At 40.0% G+C, this 21491-nt stretch overlaps 3 protein-coding genes across 3 annotated transcripts; 2 read left to right on the top strand and 1 right to left on the bottom strand.

Moving 5' to 3' along the window:
• The first annotated feature begins 1595 nt into the window (after positions 1-1595).
• On the top strand, positions 1596-6448 carry si:ch211-243a20.4 (uncharacterized). Its single transcript, XM_053417638.1, has 6 exons — positions 1596-1812; positions 2502-2771; positions 4676-4794; positions 5905-6033; positions 6150-6260; positions 6355-6448. Exons 1-6 carry the CDS (start codon positions 1725-1727, stop codon positions 6415-6417), a joined length of 780 nt encoding a protein of 259 aa, XP_053273613.1. The 5' UTR covers positions 1596-1724; the 3' UTR covers positions 6418-6448.
• A 2298-nt stretch (positions 6449-8746) lies between these two features.
• Positions 8747-15634, top strand: f8a (coagulation factor VIII associated). Its single transcript, XM_053417637.1, has 12 exons — positions 8747-8868; positions 9281-9327; positions 9479-9551; positions 12575-12734; positions 12899-12967; positions 13078-13198; positions 13324-13416; positions 13718-13782; positions 14216-14297; positions 14452-14498; positions 14883-14938; positions 15055-15634. Exons 1-12 carry the CDS (start codon positions 8810-8812, stop codon positions 15134-15136), a joined length of 954 nt encoding a protein of 317 aa, XP_053273612.1. The 5' UTR covers positions 8747-8809; the 3' UTR covers positions 15137-15634.
• On the bottom strand, positions 15519-20389 carry emp1 (epithelial membrane protein 1). Its single transcript, XM_053417639.1, has 5 exons — positions 20253-20389; positions 19254-19344; positions 18546-18645; positions 18046-18186; positions 15519-17118 (listed from the first exon to the last, which is right to left on the bottom strand). The coding sequence occupies exons 2-5, from the start codon at positions 19326-19328 to the stop codon at positions 16958-16960; spliced, it is 477 nt and encodes a 158-aa protein (XP_053273614.1). The 5' UTR covers positions 19329-19344; positions 20253-20389; the 3' UTR covers positions 15519-16957.
• Between the last annotated feature and the right edge of the window lie 1102 nt (positions 20390-21491).

The following is a 21491-nucleotide window of genomic DNA, read 5'->3' as shown; positions in this document are numbered from 1 at the left end:
TTATATGGCAACTAAAAGTCCTGCATTTAGATTTCTACATCGATAAAATTAATAAAGTATTGATAGCCACAAAATAACCTCAAAGAAAGACAATTTAAAGTAGTCAGGATGCCCAACTGTTTATCATGGTGAATCATTCCTATGTAACGTGTACTTCACTGTTATAGCAGTTCTTAGTGAGAGTACTGTCTCGTGCTTTATACTTTGGGGCATTGGTGGAAAGGTGATAATGAAAAGTACATTTACTAAGGAACTCTACTTAAGGATAGTTTCAAAATACATTTGGATTAATAACTGATGTAATCAACAATTAATCGATGATGTTACTTTTGATTAAAGCTCCACAATCACCAACTGCAACATGTGATATGCACATGAACGCATCAATATTTATAACCCAATTACATCATATACATTATCCTGTAATAGATCATTCTGCAGAATAATAAATAATAATAAAGTATTTTTTTATTTATTGTATTTTGACACTGTTGTTTTCCAACATCTCTTTAGGTTGGAATAATGTACAACAGTATTCATTTTTATACAGAATATAACTATAGCTATAAAATAAAAGTAGTGCAATGAAAGGAGCAACATTTTCCATATGAATTATTGTGGAGTAGAAGGATAATGTTGCATAAAACAGAGATGGTTTTGTATAAATAAACTTGCATTGCCTTGTTTTACAGGGAGATCGAGACTCTTCGCTTGCATTGAAAGTTTAAAGTTACATTTGCAATAGCATGCAGCGGGATTTACAAGTGCAATTCCTGAGAGTGTTGGAGATGGGCTATCAAATAGAATGAATTCTTCTTTATTGACTGGCATCCAGATATTATCCCCGCACCACTCCCCTCTGTCCCCGAGTCGCCGAGGGGAGATCAGGGTCGGCCACCAGAACAGCCGGAAAAGATAAACTCAAAGAGTTTGAGTGAGGAGGCAGAGAAAAGGGGATGCAAAGGCAGAAATGAAGAAAGCAGACAAATGAATAAGAGCCGCTGCACTTTAACATCTGAACACCACTCCTGGCAGAGTTACTGTGGAGGAGCACAGCTGGTTCACATCTGTCACCTTCTGCTAAATAACACACACACACACACACACACACACACACACACACACACACACACGCACACAGACACACACACATACACACGCACAGTCTTTGCCTTCTTCTGTCTTAAGTAAAACCACATGAGGTTTTGTGCGCTCGTGCCTGGACCTATAATTTCTCCAACACTGTCTCACTGTGGAGGAAAGCCAACATTGCACCTCACTTAACATCCTGAAGCTGATGTGGTTTTACAGCTCTGGAAATCAAAGTTTTTCAGACTTTAATCCCAAATTTCCTGAATTACACCAGAGTTGTAAATGATGACTAATGGACCTACAGTGGCCCCAGGTTGTGTGTGTGTGTGTGTGTGTGTGTGTGTGTGTGTGTGTGTGTGTGTGTGTGTGTGTGTGTGTGTGTGTGTGTGTGTGTGCGTGTGCGTGTGCGTGTGTGTGTGTGTGTGTGTGTGTGTGTGTGTGTGTGTGTGTGTGTTGTGTTTGTGTGTCTAGAAAAAAACTTAACTGACATATTGAGGAAGTTGCTTAGAAACAGGAAACCAAGAACTGCAATTTATGAAACGGGAGAATTTGAGTAACAGGGGTTAGAAACACACAGAACAAACCCCTCAAAGAAGAATATAACCCTCTTCATTTAAAACCATCATCACATCATGGAAGCTCAAAGAGTTTTCCATCTTTTCCTCATATTGACTGGGATATTTTTCTTCTCTTCTGTTTGCTCAGGAATGAGTGCACCAGGTAAGTCTGACTCACATTTGAATGACACGTATTGAGTTTTTAAAGTGCTATAGCTAACTGTTCAAGTTAAAAAAGGTTTCTGGGTAACTGGTGTATCTCTGATAAGGAAGTAATGTTTTCACCCCTGTCAGTTTGTTTGTTAATATGCAAGATTGCGAAACAACTACGGAATGTATTATCATGAAACTTAGTGGAAGGATGTGACATGGTTCACTTTCTTTAACATTGTGAGATCTTTCAACATTTTCTTGGACTTCTCAAAGAATAATTCATAGATCTTGATGAAAACAAGACTAGTGTCTTGGGGGTGTGATATCTTTGAGAGGGTACAATTTGGTGCCGTTCCACAAAACATCCAGATCTAGTGAACTTAAATTGGGTTTGATCAGGGGATTTTAATTTTATGAAGCCAAAGATGTGTTCATTGCTTTGTTTGAACCACAACATTAATTATTCTTTTCTTTAATTGGTGTCTAAAATCAAGAAAATGGGAAACATTCAAGGCAGTGTTGAAAATAATTTCTTCTTAAATATTCTTTAAGTTTATAATGATGAATGTTGAAGCAAATCCGCTCATTCGAGAAGCTGTAGCCACCAAATGTTGGTCTTCAGTATCTTGATCTTCTGTGATTGGGCACATTGACTGATCCACTTATCAGGTCTGACCTCTGTGTTTTGTCCTGACACAGGATTGTCCCTGGAGTCCACTGTGTTTGTGGCCTTTGTGGGTGAAGACCTCAAGATTGACTGTAACATCTCCAAACCACCAAACCAACTCAACAACACAATGAAATGCTACGATCCTGTTAACGAACAGATATACGTCCTTGACCTCAATACGATGGCTGGCAACATTACAGAGTTTAAACACACACTGCAGCTGAACAACGTGACCAGGTCCGGAGAATACCGCTGCCACTATAAAAATGCCAGTGTGTACTGGTTTCTCAGAGTGAGAGGTGAGAATGAAAGTTGAAGTGAAGTAGCAGTGAATTATTACAAGTAGCATATGAGACCCTGTGATATATGTGAAACAGATTTTCTCTCAAGTCTTTTATTGTCAAAATGAAGGTGAAAAAAACCTTCCTGTAAAATACTGCGCTGAAGCCGGCCAAAGTGTCTTTATCGCCACCTGGTGGCTGGCTTCAGAACAGGTCTTAAGCCTCGCCTCCTCCATATTAGTGGATTGGACATTGACCAAATAATAATAATAGTAATAATAATGATACAAATTAAATACTTTTTTGTCTTAAAGATGGTTTCTGTAAGTTTAGGTACTAATGTAAGTGTTTATTTTCTGCTGCATTTGGTTTTAATTCGTTATTTGATGCTATAGAAAACGGGTTGAAACGTCATCATTGGTCGAGCATGTGCGTCAATGGGTCCTCACTACCACAGCTCCATCCCCCAAACTCCTCTGCACAAATTATGGATGAATTCTCTCTCTCCAAAAGCGCAAGATGGTGGGGTTCATATATTACGTTGTAAGCAGTTTATATTTTGGCCTCATATCTGGATGATGGAAGGAAGTGGGGACGCAGCTTCCATAGTTATCTATAGTTTTAACCAACTTACTTCTCATTGGTATCACATAGCTTCCTGCCTATTTTAGAATACAGATCCTATTAGTGTTACTAATGATTCTAATATCAGGTAACTTAAAAAAAAAAATTGGACTTGTGTCTCCTTAAAATTACAGGTTAACATGAACAAATGGGAGGTCTTAATTCAACAGGAAGTTCTGTTGTCATTTTTCCACATAAGTGCAGAAAAGGTGAAGTGTTGGTTGGGACAGGAAGGTTTGAAAGAACTGTCACGAGCGTCAACACTTGGAGGCAGAGTGAAGACACCACTGTCATGGAGGCAAGTGGTTATCTTTCAAATTGTGATAGCAACGCAAACTTTTTGACTTTTGGAAGTGACGGGATCAACAGTGTTAGCGAGATTCAAAGTCTTCTTTCTCAACCCTGTAGAGGGAATCGAAGCGCTGTGTGAATTAAGCAGTATAAGTATTTTCAGTGATGTAAGAGAAAGAAATGTGTATGAAGTCACTTTTCACTTTTTCTGTGTGAAACCAGATCCCGAAAATTTCCCTGCTCTTAACCAAGAGCTTTGAGTCTCTAAACACAACCATCAAAGACTTTGATAACGCTGAGGTCATAACAAGCGATTCCTTCACTAACAACATATTTGTGATATAAATTCCACATTTCCTCATGACGTTAAGAGAAGTCGTGATCTGGTTGCAATTATGTGTCGTACAAAAAGTATTTGAAGTTGCAAATCAGAATAAAATGTAATTTCTAAGAGATGGAGTTGGTCCCGGGTCTAAAGACACAAACAAAATCCAATTACACAAAGTCACGTAAAATCTTGGAGAACGTTGTGAGCTGAGTATTTACACTTTGTTTTGTGTTGGCAGGTCTACATTGAACATACTGTGCTCTATTGTTCCTGTTGATCTTTATAGCAAGTATTGGCACAAGTGGCAAAAGTGAGCCATGGTTTTGAGTATTTCATGAGAAAACCCCATAAAAACATAATTTTATGTCTCACAGATGTTTGTTTTTCTCTCTTACCCCTTTAATAATTCTAAAACCATTAACATTTATCATGGGACTTCGTGAAGCTTCTCAGTTCCCATTTTAGAACACACGAACCAGGCCAGAAGAAGTAAGTGGACTAATACTGATGCTAATAACATATCCAGTTAATTTTAAACACATGCAAATGATCTAAAATCTAATCTTTAGCCGAAGGATTAGCTGCTTCACAGATGAGGAATTTCTCAGTACAGCACTGCTGTGCAGTTGTGATAGATTCCTGGCACACACTGTCATTGAACACTGTGTGTTTTTTCCAGCTGATGGCTACAAGGAGCCCCCGATGATGAGTCACAAAGAATACGGTATGGCCGCCATCACTGGTGTGCTGCTGGTTTTCAGCGTGGTCGGCTCCATCTATGTCTTCAGAGGACATTGGGTAAGACGGCGGAAGTTAAGAAACTTGGTGTTGCACATTCCTCAGAATACAGCTTTTTTTACCCACTTAGACTGTGGTGTTGTGATGGGGGGGGATTCTGAGGTGATGATAATAGTACAGCTGTTATTTACTGTAATGTTAAAGCTATTATGATATTGAGCCACTTGGCTACAAGAACACTAAGTTGGGACAATAAAATAACCAACAACAATAATGATGATAATAATAAAATAAAACAACATAAAAAAAAGGAAGCAAAATAAAGCAATAAAGTGTTATATGTTTCAGTGTGTCCATGGGAAACTTGAATTGTATGTCCATCTTCTTACTATTCACTGCATTTTATTGTCTTATGTGATAGTAAACTCAATATCTTGTCGGACAAAACAAGATGTCGCCTTCTAGGATTAGGATCATTAGTTGTAGCCCCAGATCCGGCTTAGCTCCAGAAACCATATCACCTCAGAGATCAGAGCACTTAAGATAACATCCTCCATGATGAGGACCAGTAGGAACATTTCTGAGAAAAAGCAGCTTTACATTCATGACCACAAAAAAGAAACCAGACTAATCTCTCTGTAGACATATCAGTTGCCAGTTCACAACATGTGAACTGATCTGAGTGACTGATCTGGATTTGAGCCTCACAAAGGAGTAGTTTTCATAAAAAAAAACGATTCAGGAGTAGTCCTTGTTCTTTTGGATCTTAGTGCTACTTATTATATATATGTCTAGACAAATTGGTAAAGTGGCTTAGGCTTGTGGATATAGTCCAGCGAAGAAATTACATTATATCTCACTCTGTTACCCTGACCTCCTGTAGGACAAAGCACGCAGCCACAGTTACCTCATCCTCTCACTTAGTGTCTTTCATAGCTTAACTCTGACAGTTGGTCTACACTGTTATCCAGAGAGAGTAGATTACAGTAAATAATAGTATTTGGCAAAACAAGTTAAATCAAAGCATTTAATATTTCACCTCCCATGACAGAAAACCTTAGAAGTTGCGATGACAATACAACAAAATCCTCATTTGCCTTTATCTTCTTCTAGTGTTGTCCACTTTTCATCACTATTCTTTGTTTTTATTTAATTAATATTCATTTATAGAAAGAGGCGATTACTAAAAGTATCAAAACCAGCGGGAAGCAAAGGCAGAACGGAGAAGAAACGGAGACGAGCGAGACGGAGGTAGACAACGCAGATAAAGGAACAGCTCCTTCTACATCTTTCTATGCTGTAAGTAACATTATATTCATCAGTGTATATGCATGAACATAATTGACTCAAAGTATATTTTTGTTTTCCATCATATTTTATTCATACGTTTATTTTTCGATTTTTTTTGGTCTCAGAGTCTGCAGGCTCGGCCCAGGTCCATTTATGATGTGATCGACTGCTCAGCTGCCAACCAGGAGCCGGCTCAGAGGGAAACCAAACCCAACGAGAATGAACACACAGAAAACGTCAGTGTGAACTTTAGGTGCTTTGCCACATTTTGTTATCACAGGAAAACAACCACACATGCGCTTAGTTACCTGTCTTCTGCTTCCTTCACAGATGGAGCAAACCACACCACCCCAGGCTGTGGACGTCTTTGATTCTGTCTATGAGAACTTTTGAATCGTGAATAAACTTGAGTGAGAGATTTTGAGAGGGCAAACATATTGAGTTTATTTTAAAGTACAAGTAAAAAACAAATTTGAGTAAATATTCTGTTTCATGTTTAAAGTGAAAACACAAAAGTATTGTCACTATGCTTGCAAATGGCCTCTATCAGTGATAGGAAAAGGCAAAACGCATGCAACGCTTCAAAAGTCATGTGCTCGGGCCAATAGATATACAGTGGATAGAAAAAGTCTACACACCCCTGTTAAGATGCAAGGGTTTTGTGATGTAAACAAAAATTTATTAAAAAAATAAAATAATGTGCATAAGTGTGCACACCCTCTTATAACTGGGGATGTGGCTGTATTCAAAATTAACCAATCACATTCAAACTCATGTTAAATAGTAGTGAGTACACACCTGCCATCATTTACAGTGACTCTGATTAATCCCAAATAAAGTTCAGCTATTTTAGTAGGATTTTCCTGACATTCTCTTAGTTGCAATCTTACAGCAAGAGCCATGATCCGCAGAGAGTTTCCAAAGCATCAGAGGGATCTCATTTTTGAAAGGTATCAGTCAGGGGAAGGGTACAAAATAATTTCCAAGGCATTAGATATACCATGGAACACAGTGAAGACAGCCATCATCAAGTGGAGAAAATATGGCACAACGGTGACATTGCCAAGTGCTGGACATCCCTCCAAAATTTATGAAAAGACAACAAGAAAACTGGTCAGGGAGGCTTCCAAGAGGCCTACAGCAACATTAAAGGATTTGCAGGAATTTCTGGCAAGGACTGGCTGTGTACTACATGTGACAACAATCTTCCGTATTCTTCATGTGTTTGTGCTATGGGGCAGGGTGGCAAGACAGAAGCTTTTCTTACCAAGAAAAACATCCAAGTCCGGCTAAACTTTTTAAAATCAAACATGAAGTCTCCAAAAAGCATGTGGGAAAAAGTGTTATGGTCAGAATTTTTTGGCCATAATTCCAAAAGGTATGTTTAGCGCAAAAACAACACTGCACATCAGCCAAAGAACAACATACCCACAGTGAAGCATGGTGGTGACAGCATCATGCTTTGGGGCTGTTTTACTTCAGCTGGAACAGGGGCCTTAGTCAAGGTGGAGGAAATTATGAACAGTTAAAAAATAACAGTCAGTTTTGGCACAAAACCTTCAGGCTTCCGTTAGAAAGCTGAAGATGAAGAGGAATTTCACCTATCAGCACGACAACGACCCAAAGCATATATCCAAATCAACAAAAACATGGCTTCACCAGAAGAAGGTTACTGTTTTGGAATGGTCCAGCCAGACCCCAGACCTGTATCCAAATGAAAATCTGTGGGGTGATCTGCAGAGGGCTGTGCACAGGAGATGCCCTCACAATATGAACGATTTGGAGCCCTTTTGCAAAGAAAAGTGGGCAAATATTGACAAGTATAGATATGCCACGCTAATATATTCCTACCCCAAAAGACTGAGTGCTTTAATAAAATTTTCAACTGAATTGTTCACGTTAAAGGTCACATTAAAGGTGGAAAAAATTTGGACAGGATTTATCTTTGTCTCATTTGTTTACATCACAAAAACCTTGCATTTTAACAGGGGTGTGTAGACTTTTTATATCCCCTGTATATATATCTATGCTCGGGCCCGCTCAGTGCTGCTTTGCAGTCCTAGATATTTCTGAAATTGTATTTTATAGTTGGTACTTTCAAGGGTTGAGCAATATTGGTTATTATTATTATCTTTTTACAGGCAAATTAACTGGCTTTTTGTTATTATAATATATAACAAAAATATATATTTTCCTCCTGTGCAGAAGTGGACTGCGCACCACCTGCGCAGAAGTGGAGTGCGCACCTCCCGCGCAGAAGAGGACTGCTCAGGATTAATTTTATTTTATTTTATTTTGTAGGGCCTGAGCACTGACAAGCACTGACAGGTCAGTAGCTTACACAAATAAAGAAAACACCACATTACAAAAAAAACTTTTCGAAAGAGACCTATTGAGATCTGGATTCTAAAATGTAATATATGACAATACATTAGAGCTTTTTAAAACCCAAGTCCATAAAAGAAAACAGTAAATATATACATTTACTGGAATAAAATAAAAATGATAAAGTAATGCATTATCTCTCTCTGAACTTTGTGCTGTAAGTGTAAAGTTATATATATATCATGGAAAAAATAAATGTTTCCATGTCTCACTCTGTTTGATTTCGGGTTTGATTAAATGTTACAACTTCCTCTTCTGGGCATTTCCTTTCGAATAAGTCCCACCCTGTTGCTTGTGGCGACCAATGAAATTGCGATGTCTGGATTCCACGAGCCAATGCCGACGCTGCTGTCAGATTGGGACTTCCTGGTTTGACCTGGTTTGTTTTGCTCCATCGACCATGGCCGCCGAGGGAGATTTCTTGGCGAGATATCGAGCTGTGTCAAATAAACTGAAGAAGTGAGCAGTGTCATCTCAGCCATTGGTCCCGAAAGGGCTTCAGATATCAGGGATTGTCGCCAGGTTACTCGACATTAATGCTGCAGATCAGTGATGCAGCCAGTGCTAGTAGACGCAGCTAGCTGTTAGCTTGTCATAAATGTCAGTGTCGTGTGTTTCCATTTACTGATAACGCTCGTTGTAGAACCTGTAATGAAAATAAAACGATGATACAGTTTAATTATTCAGTCGTGGGTTCAGAAGCGGAAGTTAACGGAAACGTCTGGCGTTGTTTTACTGTGGAGATGTATCTATACACGACCAGTGCTAATTAGCCTAGCACACAGCTCCCCGTTACTCTTCTCAGCCTTTTAACTTTTGATCAAACTTGTGTCGAGATGTAAACTGATACGTTTGCGTCTCTTTGTTGCAGGCGTTTTCTTCGCAAGCCAAATGTAGCAGAGGCGAGTGAACAGTTTGGTGAGTGTCACGCCCATCTCCTGCTGTTTAGTGTTGACACTCCTAGGATCGTTTTAGCCTTCTTCTTCATATTTCTATATTTAATATGTGTGTGTCCTTAATTGTTTGTTGTTAGTTTGCCTCTCATGCGTTTTCTGTCCTGTCCTCTCAGGCCAGCTAGCGAAAGAGCTGAAGCAGCAGGAGTGTCTGCAGTATGCTGCCTTCTGTAACCTGGCCATGGCTCGGTGAGAGGATCCACTCAACACACACCACACACCCATGGCCTGTATGCAGAAGGTCGAAATTACATCTAGTATTGCTTTTATATTTAACGAAAAATAATTAAACCCCGGCAACAAATTGGAATTAAATGATACTACCTACAAATAAAAATGTGTATTCATTTTTATTTTTATTCATTTCAATCTTCAACACCAAGCACATATCATGGTCCTTTACTAGTTTAGTGTGCAAGAGCTGTGTTAGCCTGCACAGGGCCTTGACCTTCAATGTTTTTGGGACAATGACAACCAAGACCCAGACCTTATCTCTCAACATCAGTGGCTGACCTCAGTATCATTTTGAATATAGGACAAGATGTACATTTGAAGGTCTTCTGTACAATGTAGGTTACCAAGTACCAGTAGATGTTAGCAGGTGTTATTTACCACCAGCGTATGTTAATCACAGAACTTCAGTTGAATTGAAGCAAATTCCTGAAATCAGATTATGAAATATTTTAGAAAAACTTCCACAACAGGTGGAGGCTTTTACAGCAACATATTATGTTAGAGGTTTTGGTTAGGGATGTCCCGATACAACTTTTTCACTTCCGATACGATACCGATATTGTAGCCTTGAGTATTGGCCGATACCGATATCAATACGATACGATATAGGCACAAATCATACATATATTTATTCCTTATTTTGTTGTGTGGAATGTTAGAAAAGGCTTGATAAAGTGATGTTACTGTTACTGATGTTGTAGTGATATAACAGAAAACAATAGTCAGCAACAGTAGGTATAGGAAAAACTGACCCATTTATTATTAACCAATTGGTTACATAAATTTTAACCTTCAACATAAGAGTATTACCTCAACAAATCCAATGAAAACAAAATGTTATATTTAAAGTGCAAAATAACCACTGGTTACCAACATCATTATACAATTGAATAGAATAAATTAAATTTTAAAGTGCAAACAATTCAAGTTCACTTCAGTTATTTTTCTACTGTCAGCATATGTTGGAAACAACTGTGGGCAGGGACAAAAACAACAAAAACTATAGGAATAATGTAGCGAGGTTCGAGGTGCTCCATTAAGCGTTTAAACCCGACATTACTCACCACCGACAGGGGCTGGTCATCAAGCACAATAAACTGGGCTATCTTTTCTGTTATGGCCATTGCCTTTTTGCTGTCCCGTGGTAGTTTGTCATAGCCTGGATGCCAGACGAATTTAGCCCCGCCCACAACAGATTTGGTCGGGCAGTTCGGTCTGGGGTCGCTCCATTGGGAAAAAATTATGGCCGGACTGGGCCAATCAGATTGTCAGGGCGGGCTTTATACGATGATTGACAGATGATCAACGGTGACGTAAACCACGTCACCAAAGTGCCCTCGGGTTGAATTCGTTTTCAACAAACATGCCTGCCGCTGGCGAGCTGAGATGTGTAGATGCTGCCATTGAGTCTGTTTTAGAAGACATCGACAGCGCATTCATTTTGAAAGAGGAACACAGAACGTGGAGGCGACGCCAAAGCACCGCGCTAATCCCTATCGCCCCGGCGCTTGGCTGTTCACAACGGACACTGAAGCGACGCTGAACCGCCGGGCAGCGCTAATAATATCACCCGTTGATCCAGTAGATCGCTGCACGGCTTTGTGCCGGTCACACCGGAGGCTGAAGCACCGCGCTGCGCCAAGGCTGCCTCGCGGTGCTTCAGCCTCCGGTGTGACCGGCACAAAGTTTTAACATGGGAGTGGATGGGAGCCAGCTGTTATTTAGGGCTTGGCGCTGCGCTGAAGCGTCCGGTGTGAACCCAGTAAATAACTCACAATGCGTTGCTTAGCATACGTCACATACTACGTTGCTCTGATTGGTTGTAGGTCTATCCAATTGAGCGAAGAGGAATTTTACTTCCTGGTCAGTTGAAACACGCCCCATAATTTTTTTTCAATGGAGCGACTCCAGACCGAACTGCCCGACCAAAATGTTGTGGGCGGGGCTAAGTTCGTCTGGCATCCAGGCTAAGTTTGTCACGTTTTGCAAAGCTTTCGGCCAGCGTGGGTTGCTGAAGCGAGCCAGAGGCTTGTTGCTTCGCCTTGCTGCTCTCGCGAAAATCCTCATGTTCTTTTTTGTGGTGTTTTTTCAAATGTGCGATGAGGTTGCTTGTATTGAACCTTCCCGGTTCTGTCCCTCCACGGGACACTTGCGCCTGACAAATGTTGCATTTAGCTGCAACGTCTTTGTCCAAGTTTACGGTAAAATACTTCCACACAGCCGACATCACTACACCTTGCTGCAGGCACACACGTTGTCGTTGTTGTGATCACGTGGGCTGTGCATGCTGGATCAGAGACGCTCTTCTTCCGCGGCCGGCACCAACGTTAATTAAGGGGCATTACCACCTACTGTGTTGGAGTGTGATCAAACCAGAGTCACCTATTATAGAAGTCCTGGAGCGGTAAATGGACAGCTTATATCGGAGCGCTTATATCGGAGTTTTTAGATTCAGTCCGATAAAATCCGATATTCACTTTTTTGGCTGATATCGGACTGATTTCCGATATCAATATCGGATCGGGACATCCCTAGTTTTGGTATAAGATGTTCAGCACAGTGAACACCACACATGGGTTTATTGTTCAGGTTTCCAGATAGTTTTCGCTGTGTAGTGTTCTTAAAGTCCTACTATCACCTCATAACGTTTTTATAGTAATTGTTTCATGTTAATGCTATTTGTGTAAATGTTAATCACAGTTTAGGTTCAACTTGAATGTTTTTAAAACATCCTCATCGTAAAATATAAATAAGAATATAAGTTGAGTAAAGAATGTGCAGAATAAGTCAAACTTGTGCTTGTGCTGAGTACAAGGTCAAAATGATCGTGAAGGATGTTCTTGTCCTTCTCGATAAAGAACCAGATGGTGTTTGGAATTGGCCCAGAGGCAGCGTGTATCATTCACAGTGATGACATGTTTTAGTGCTGACGTGTTCACATCTGTTGTTGTTACACATCCTGAATGTCTTCACTGCAGGTGTGAGCAGACTCTGTTTAATGCTCCTGGAGAGGCCTTGGCATTAACTGATGCTGCCCGCCTCTTTCTCTTGTCTGAGAAGGAGAACAGGGCCCTGCAGGCTCCGGGCTTTGATGAGCACCTTCAGGCTGCACTTAACTGTTACAGCTTTGCAATTAAGGTAAACTATGAATCCTGGTCTGGTTTTGACTTTTCAACGAAAGTAGTGGTACATTCATTGTGAAATGTTTAGTTATTTTGTATATGAACCGATTAAGGGTGTACATTCCTGTATTGTGATCACATGAGACAGTAGAAAAATGCTCATGTACAAATGGTTTACAGGTGTTCATTGAGATGAACCAGCCTGTGATGGCTGCGAGTCTGTGTCTAGAACTTGGAAATGCACTCAAGGTAAAACTCCGAATCAGAGACGTTCACAAGATTAATAATTGTGATTTTTACTTACTTACTATATATTTTATCTGACATATTAACCTCAGCTCCTCCTCTGTTTCCAATAGGAGATGAATAGACCAGGAGAGGCCATCGTTCATTATCAGAGAGCTGCAGAGTTGCAGACGCAGACACCGATTGAAGCTCTGCTGTCAATGGGAGAAATAGCAACGTGTAAAATTCTCACCCGTGAGTTCAGCCTGATTAATCACATCTGATTATAAACCTGATTTCAATGGGGTTTTTTAACCTGCTTATGCATACAGAGCTGATTTGTTTTCTGTAGTTTAAACTCGTCTTCTCTGTTTCTGCAGGTGACTATGATGGTGCTTTGTCGATGTTCACGGAGATGCAGCTTGTGTGTCAGGAGAGAGGACTGCAGCTACCAGGCACCAGCACCCCTGTTGGTGAGACCCTGCATTTATCTCTACGTGTTTAAAATTGTCTAATGTGTAGGCAAAATATTAAATGGATTCTTTGTTGTATGTTTAAAAATGAGGGCTGCATGAAATATTTCATAAACCCCAAAAATGGCATAACATTTAATTGAAAAGCTGGGATGTTCAAGCTAAAAAATCGGAGTGATCAATGTCTCACTTTCTGCTTTAATACCATTGTTGGATTTGATTTGAGAACAGTGACAGGAACAATGTAAATGATATTAAGGTAACTTAATCTTCTGTCTATATTTCCTTAACATTCTAATAGGTGCATTTCTGGATATTGTGGCAAAATGTGAGATCTCCAGAGTACTGCTGCTGATGCTGTTAGAGGTAAGTACGCCACTTTGAAAACCATAGACATCCCAATGCCTGTCTAAGCGAAGTAGAAAACACAACCGTGATGAGGGAAAACCTTAATTTAGAGACAATGAATCCAGTGGGTGTCATCACTTAACTCATTACAATCTTGATTTTGACAGAGTTTTATAGGCAATTGTGATGATGAATGTAAACGCTATGTAAAGTACTTTAAAGACAGACACAGAGCATCATGTCGGCCTGACAATATATAATTGTTACATCCATCAGTGAAAAGGGAATTGTAATATCTTAAGGATCTGCACATCAGCAACGAGAGGGAAAATATTGTCGAGAGTTTTAATATTGTATCATAGATTTGATTATCAGCCCCACTTTGCTCTCTGTAAGTCTTTTATTGTTTGTGCAGCGAGATGTAAATGTTCCAACCTGTTTTACTGTGCAGCCTCCACCTCAGAAGTTGTTACCAGAACATGCACAGACGCTGGAGAGATACGCATGGGAGTCCTTTGACCCTCACAGTCAAGGTAAATGCACCTCAATATTTATCTATTTTAAAGCAAAAACATCTTAATTCCACACATATTCTCTTTTGACTGGGAATTCAGAAAATGCTTTCTTAATCCCTTGAATGTCGTTTGACTGAAGTCGAGTAAACATGGATCCCTTCCTCTCTTTCAGTGACCTTCCTGCCTGAGAATGTTTTCCTGCTCCTGCAGTCAGTAGTGGTGAGTTTCACAGATTTCTCTTTACAGGATTTCCTGGTCCTTCCTGCCTCGTACAGGAAAAAAAGGATGGGTCGTCGTGGCCTTCACATTGACAGTGATAAAGGTCTTCCTTTGCCAGTGGAATTAAAATGTCCTATTTGAAGTGGTGTTTGTGTTACAACATGATTCCCTGTTTCTTTCCCCTTTTCTTTCAATGTTGCGATGAGCAGTAATACTTAGAAATGTGCTTGGAAAAAATATTCTTCTATTTGGTTTAAATAATGTTGATAAAATAAGATATGAGCATGCACAAACATTTAGGAGACTCTGAGAACTTGTCAAGGTCATTTGAATGTGCAGTTAGTTTAATTTGTGCAGTGTTCTAACAGGAAATCTGTTTTGCAGATGGCATGTCAGGAGAAAGACACAGAGTCCCTCAAGTCTCTTCAGACTGAGCTGTGGTGAGTGTTTGAAAAACTTAAATTTCGTCATGTGATGCAGGTTGAGCTGCATTGTCATCATTTCTCAATCTTAGTTCTCCATATTTATTATGTGTTGCTGTTTCTTCCTCCCTCAGGCCATATCTGGCAGCTGAGCAGAATCACCTTCTCCACCTGGTGGTTCAGGAGCGCATCACGCCGTCTGGCCAAGGCATTTAGTACAGTCCAGTTTCTTTTACTTACTTCCTCTGGGAACAATACTTCACATAATGGAACATTCCTGTTTCTGGTCTGTTGTAAGACCTGAAGAAGTGTTGCTTATAAAACTTCAGTGATGGAACTTGCACTCGACACAAATGCACACTCTACAAAACCCTGCCCTCGTTATGAAATGAGTGTTGTCTGTTATTATTCTGATGTGAAGATGTTTGTCACAATTATAACTTAAGACTGAATTTAAAGTGTTTAAAGTGAAATTCTATGTGCTCTTACTCGAGTGAAGGCTACAAAACTGGACAAATCCCACACAATTATTATGTAATAGTGACTGTTTTTGATTTTGTTGTATTTATTGCAGTTCAATAGAAGAAACATGGATGCCTTGAGTTATTTGTTTTTATTAATAAATGATATGGCTTTTATTCCAATGTAATTACAAACAAAACCTTCTATTGTATAGTTCTGTAATATGGTGAAATAAACCACCATTGTCCTCCATCCCTGGTTCACTTGTACAGACGACATGTACTTTTCTTAGGATAGCAGCCAACTAACACACACAAAATCAAACATGACTAAAACAAAAAAGAACACTCCATACAAAATGTTACAAAAATATAATGGTTACAATGTTCATAGATTAAAAAGGATACAATATACTTCAGTTGTAAAATAGCGATACATGATTCAAACTACTTGTACTGTAACTTTAGGCTTGACTTTCCTGATTGTTCAAGTTCTGCATAAAAGGAATGCTGTAGTTTTGCCAGCTACCCTCTCAGATACAGATTTTATTTTCATTCCTCAAATCTGGACCACTGCGGCAATAGCTGTCCACCTCACAATGTGTTTTTACAGGACGATGAGTACTTTGAAATCACAGAATATGTTCAACTTCTACATCTCAAAGGCCTTTTAACCTTCTCAGACCAGGAACTCTGTTAAGATTTAAAATGCAGTAGTTTGACACTTTGGGATAAACGCTTAAATGCTGTGTTTTAGAGTTCTAGGTGAGATAATTGATACCACTTGTATCTGTACAGGGATGACTAGTGTAGCTTAGTATCGAGACTGAAAACAGGGGGTAACACAGCTTTGTCCAAAGCAAATCAAACTGCCAAGAAGCGCCAGTGCAGTTAAACAAGATCTAATAGGATAAATTCAAAGCTCAAATTATAACTGAGCTGAGTTCGACCTGGGGGGGTTTAACAGAACGCAGCAACAGATTGTGTTGTTCTTGTGTCCCCCTGGTTTCTGTCTTTATGCTAAGCTAAGCTAACTTACTGTCTTTAGCTTCATACAGATTGTGTGTTGGTGTAGTACTGGCCTGCGCGTCATTCTCGCTAAGAAAAGCGGGTAAGTCTTTGTCCTGATGTCAAACTACTGGATGTTGCCTGAGTTCTTCCAATTCACAGATGAGATAAATGATTCACTGATTATTTTTGTGGCAGTAAAGCTTTGAAATGAGCACTTGTTCTGCTTCCACCTAATCACACCTATTATTTTACTCCCCATACTGTTCCGATAAAACTAAAATACTGCACTGCCCTCCTCTTAGTCATGGACGAAAATCTGTTCACGTAAAGTTCAGCCCTTCATGTACTGATAATATTATCTCTATTTGCATTGACATTATTCAAAGTAGAAATAAATGGCTCTTTTTAGTGATTGAATACAAGTCCCCCTGCTTTAACTAGCATCAGATGTAGATTCTTTTTTTATTTTTTTATCTAACCAAATTTCCGTCAAATCCCACTTTTTTAATTTCCCATTCTCAGGAGGAATCTGTCCCCAGCCCTGCCCCCTTTCCTCCCTTCCCCTTCACTCGCTCTTCTTCCGCAGGACGAGGTAGGTTACCGCTAGGAGAAAGGTGAGAACAAAAGAGATCCAGGCCAGGATATAGCAGTGTCCGTACCCTCCCACCGTGTCACCGGTGTGAAGCTGGGCCGTGTAGATGGAGGCTGCTATCATTATACTGAGGCCTGCATGAGAGAAGAGGGGGAGTGTTGACAAGGCAATTACACAGTAATTACTTTTGCCACTGTAAGATAAGGCTCATGAACAAAGACGATGTGACAAATGTGTAACTGTGATCACAGTGAAATTACAAACACGACAGTTTCACCTTATTAGTTTTACAATGAAACAAACTCAAGACAATACCTGTCAAAAATCCAATTACTTCAACTCGGAGCTCGTGCACTAGAAAAAGTGATGAACTACTTGAACTACTTTCTTTAATTGTAACGTGAATTATTATTAAGATATTATTATTTTTTCACCAGAACTCTGTCACAACACATATATACGATTTAAATATAAGATTAGGTGCTAGTAATACTGTTCATTGGTAAAATCACCATCTACTTTTTCAATACTCTAATGAATATTGTAATTTTTTAACTGAGGCATTGATAATTATTTAATCTCATAGTTATTAGTACTATGTTTGCTGGATAATTAGAATGACATTTTGCCGGTTTTCTTTGCCCTCTCAAATCAATACCTCTGGGTTTACGATTAAAGGACATTTTTGACCGGCACGTTTCACTATTTTAGGATTATTTAGTTGTCAAATCATTAATTGATTAATTTAGAAAAATAATTAGATTCTTTCAACAATAAATCATTGTTTGCAGCTCTTATTAGCACATTTACACAAACATTCCAGGTCTGGACCTCTACTTCCAGTGGAGATCCAGACCGAACAGCATTGTCTGGGGATCTTTTACGACACTCCTTTTCTAAAACACTTCACACTGCTCTGCTAAGCTGGAAGCTGAGAGGTGGTACGTTCACACACAAGTCTGAAAACACTGAGGTCTCACACCACCACTATAGGAAACAAACAAGCACGTGTCAGGATGTCTTATAGCTGTAGGTCAGCCATTTGACTCCAGGTTACTTACAGGCGATTAGCTGTAAAATGCCAGTGAAGATGAACCTCTGGCCTTTGGGAAGCGTGAAAAGCTGGGCCACGAACACAAACAAGGCCAGGATGGCAAAGATACAGGCCAGCACTGAGGTGGCCTGTATCGTCTGGAGATATTCTGCAGCAGCACAACAAAACACAGACACAGTCAGGGAAGAGTCCACGTTAACACGGATGTATCACCATGGTCAAGATAAGTTGACAGTTTATATCGACATTACAACTCATCTATTAGTACTATTCACACTCATTAAATCTAAATAATAATAAACACACTACAGAACTGTAGCAACATTTGACACATATGATTTGATTTATGACCAGTTACAGTTAGAGCTCTAATCATCACAGCTCTGTTCTTAACAGCTGGATTCTCTTGTCTGATCAAGTCAACATACAAAGTAAAACAGGAAACTGTTTTTTATTGTTGTGGCGGATCAGTGTCTGAACTCTGCCGAGACAAAAGTGAGAGTTTACCCTGCGGGTAGTCTTTCAGGTTGGTGTAGTGCCAGATGGAGTTTGTCAACTCTAATCGGCCCCACAAATCAGTTGACACTGTGTCAGTGATCCACCAGGCCTGGCAAGAGAATAAACAGATATCAAGGCACACACAAAAGATAGAATATGTGATATATATATATATATTGTGAAAGTTTTGTATATTTATTCAACAAACTTTGCTGTTATCCCTCATGTAGGCCTGTACTGGTGTTGACAGAACTAATCACAGTCAAATTACAATATTAGTTTTGTGAATATTCAGTAGAGTTGGCCTGACTGTGCAGGAGAGGGGGTATTTTTAAGATAGAAACAGCCTGTTCTGAAATAAATTGCACAGGGGTTGAGTGATATGTGTCCGTTAAAAATATCAATCGTAAAAGGGGTTGGTGAACATGTGTGAGGAGAGATATGTGTATTTTCAGCCCTGTGGGTGGCAAAAAACAAAAAACAAATTACATTGCACCACTTAAATCCTGTTAATTTCCAAATGTTTCAATGATACGACTGTGCTGAAGCTTCCACACAGAAATAGATAGTGGTTTATTTTATGTGTTTGCATTTATGCTGAAGCTGAGAACGGATAGAGAATCTAAAGCTTAAACATATATATAAAACCTCCCGTTCTCCCTCCCGGCCTGGACCCTTGCTAAATGAGGAGAGAAAGATAAAATACCATCCACTCACATTATCGATGGTGGCCACCAGCAGCAGGATGATGGTGGTAATGTGCAGAACGATGATTCCAGCCAGCACCAACATTGTGGCTTTTTGTCAACTGATAACAGGGGGAGGACGGAAGGATGCACACCATTACTTGTTTTCCACGCAGGGACTTATGTAATAAAGCCTTTTAACATGAGGAAGCATTGACACAATCACCCACCCACCCTCCCTCCCTCCCTCTCTCTCTTACACACACACACACACACACACACACACACACTCATCTGTCCCAAATAAACACAGTCTCAAACAGAATGGAGGAGGAAAGTGGGGGGGTGGGGAGCTGTCGCACGCAAGTCCAAACTCGCCCCAGAAGCCCCTGCAGACACATTTTTGCAGACACACACAACTGATGTCGAACTCATCACACGGTTCTGCTTCAATGAGCTTTTCTTATTCTCTTGAAACTTATCTCCTATAATCAGACTTCTCCAACTTATTTTCATCCGTTAGCAGAAGTCCGGAATCACCGTGGTTTTTCTCAACTGCTCGTTTTTTTTTTTTTATGACTCGAAGCTGCTTTCGTCGACAAGGAAAGAACGGCGCATTTGTCTGTGCGGCGTTAGGACGCATTCCCAAATGGAGCCGCTCCGTCACACGCAGGCCCTGCGCAATAAGTCAACAACTTTGAAAAGAGCGCGAGAATACGACGACAGAAAAGCCCAACAAACACAGTTCGAACTTGTATATACACACACCCACACACATTAAACGCTGAAGCTGTTCAAGTGTGCGTGAATCTACAGTTTGGAGCTGTGCGTCATTTCAAAACTTTTTTTTGCGCGCAGCCACATCCGTACGAGTCTTCAAAGCGCCACTGAAATGTCTAAACTGCGTCTAAATACATATGTACGGCCTGTACAGAATAACCTCGTCGTAAACCATGCGTAAAAGTAGTCAACATTGCGGATCACCAGACATAAACGTGCAAAATGTTAAGAAACGTGGATAAAACGTTACCTGAGAGCGCTTTTTACGCACGGAGATATTTGGGAATGTGAAACAGTGTAGACCCACCCAGCTCTGAATTCACAGCACACACATCGCCCTGTTTTCCCTCTCTCTCTCCAATCCCTCTCTTTTCCCCTCACCAGGCCACACCCATGAAGTTTCAAATTTGTTCCCCCCCCCCTCAGAGACTTATCCAGGCGAACCAAATGGCTTGAGGTTCTCTCAAAACCCTCCACATGGACTTAAAGACTTCAACTTGCTGATGATGGATCTCTTCTCTCTTTTTATTTCACAAATCCTTTCCATGCAGGCTGCTGTTTTTCCTCTCAGTGCCTCATCTTCACAATAACCTGGCCACAATAGCTCCAGCCTTGCTGATTCTTTCAAGTGAAAATGAAATATAATTTGGTTCATATTTAAATATGTCTTGAAGAGCAGAGAAAGTGAACTTCTTACTTGCGCAGACTGGTTCATTATGTACATAAAATGTGAGAACAGAACGTCCTGAGCTCCAGACACCAGGGACTTCACGTCTTCCTCGGCAGCTCCGCTCTGATGATGACATGGGAACAGTACTGGCTCATGTAGAATCAGTTCAGACAAGATTTATAGATTCTTGGGTTGTATCCCTATACTGTAAAGTTTTGCAATCATTGCAAAACAGATGTCTGATGGACAGGACTTCAGTCCCACTCCTACTGCCAAATTCCACCATAATCGAATTTCTGCATCAGAATGCAGCTAAATGCAGGTCGTGCTTTCACCTGTGTGGAAATAATTTGTCATTTCTGGGGAGAAGAAGTGAAGTTAACAGAAATAAAAAAATGATTCAATAGAAAAACGTGCAAATTTTGAATACAGAAGAAAAACTAAATGAATAAAAGTTCAAACTCTTCCAAATGCAAACACTAGAGAATCAGAATCAGAATACAATTCTGTAAAATGGGAACACAAAACTGAAATAAAAAAACTAACATGATTCGCAGAGGCCATCAGAGGCAGGATGGATCTAATTTCCACACTAGACTCTTTATATAAAAGTGTTGTAATTGAACCACAAGCTGTCATCCTTTAAACAGATAGGTGTTATTGGTGGCTGTAGTTGAATAATGCCATGTTATTGGGGGATTACTCTGCAGTGAACATCTGCTGAAGCCTTTTATCACCTGACTCAGATGAGAGGAAGCTCAAGTGATTATGGCTCGTCTCATTCCTACAAAGGAGTTTTATAGAAGGACATTAAAGAGA

Source organism: Pleuronectes platessa, chromosome 3 (genome assembly GCF_947347685.1).
Source record: "Pleuronectes platessa chromosome 3, fPlePla1.1, whole genome shotgun sequence".
In the NCBI taxonomy this organism is placed as follows: domain Eukaryota; kingdom Metazoa; phylum Chordata; class Actinopteri; order Pleuronectiformes; family Pleuronectidae; genus Pleuronectes; species Pleuronectes platessa.
Note: the sequence above shows the minus strand (reverse complement) of the source record. Positions and strands in the feature narration are given on the sequence as shown.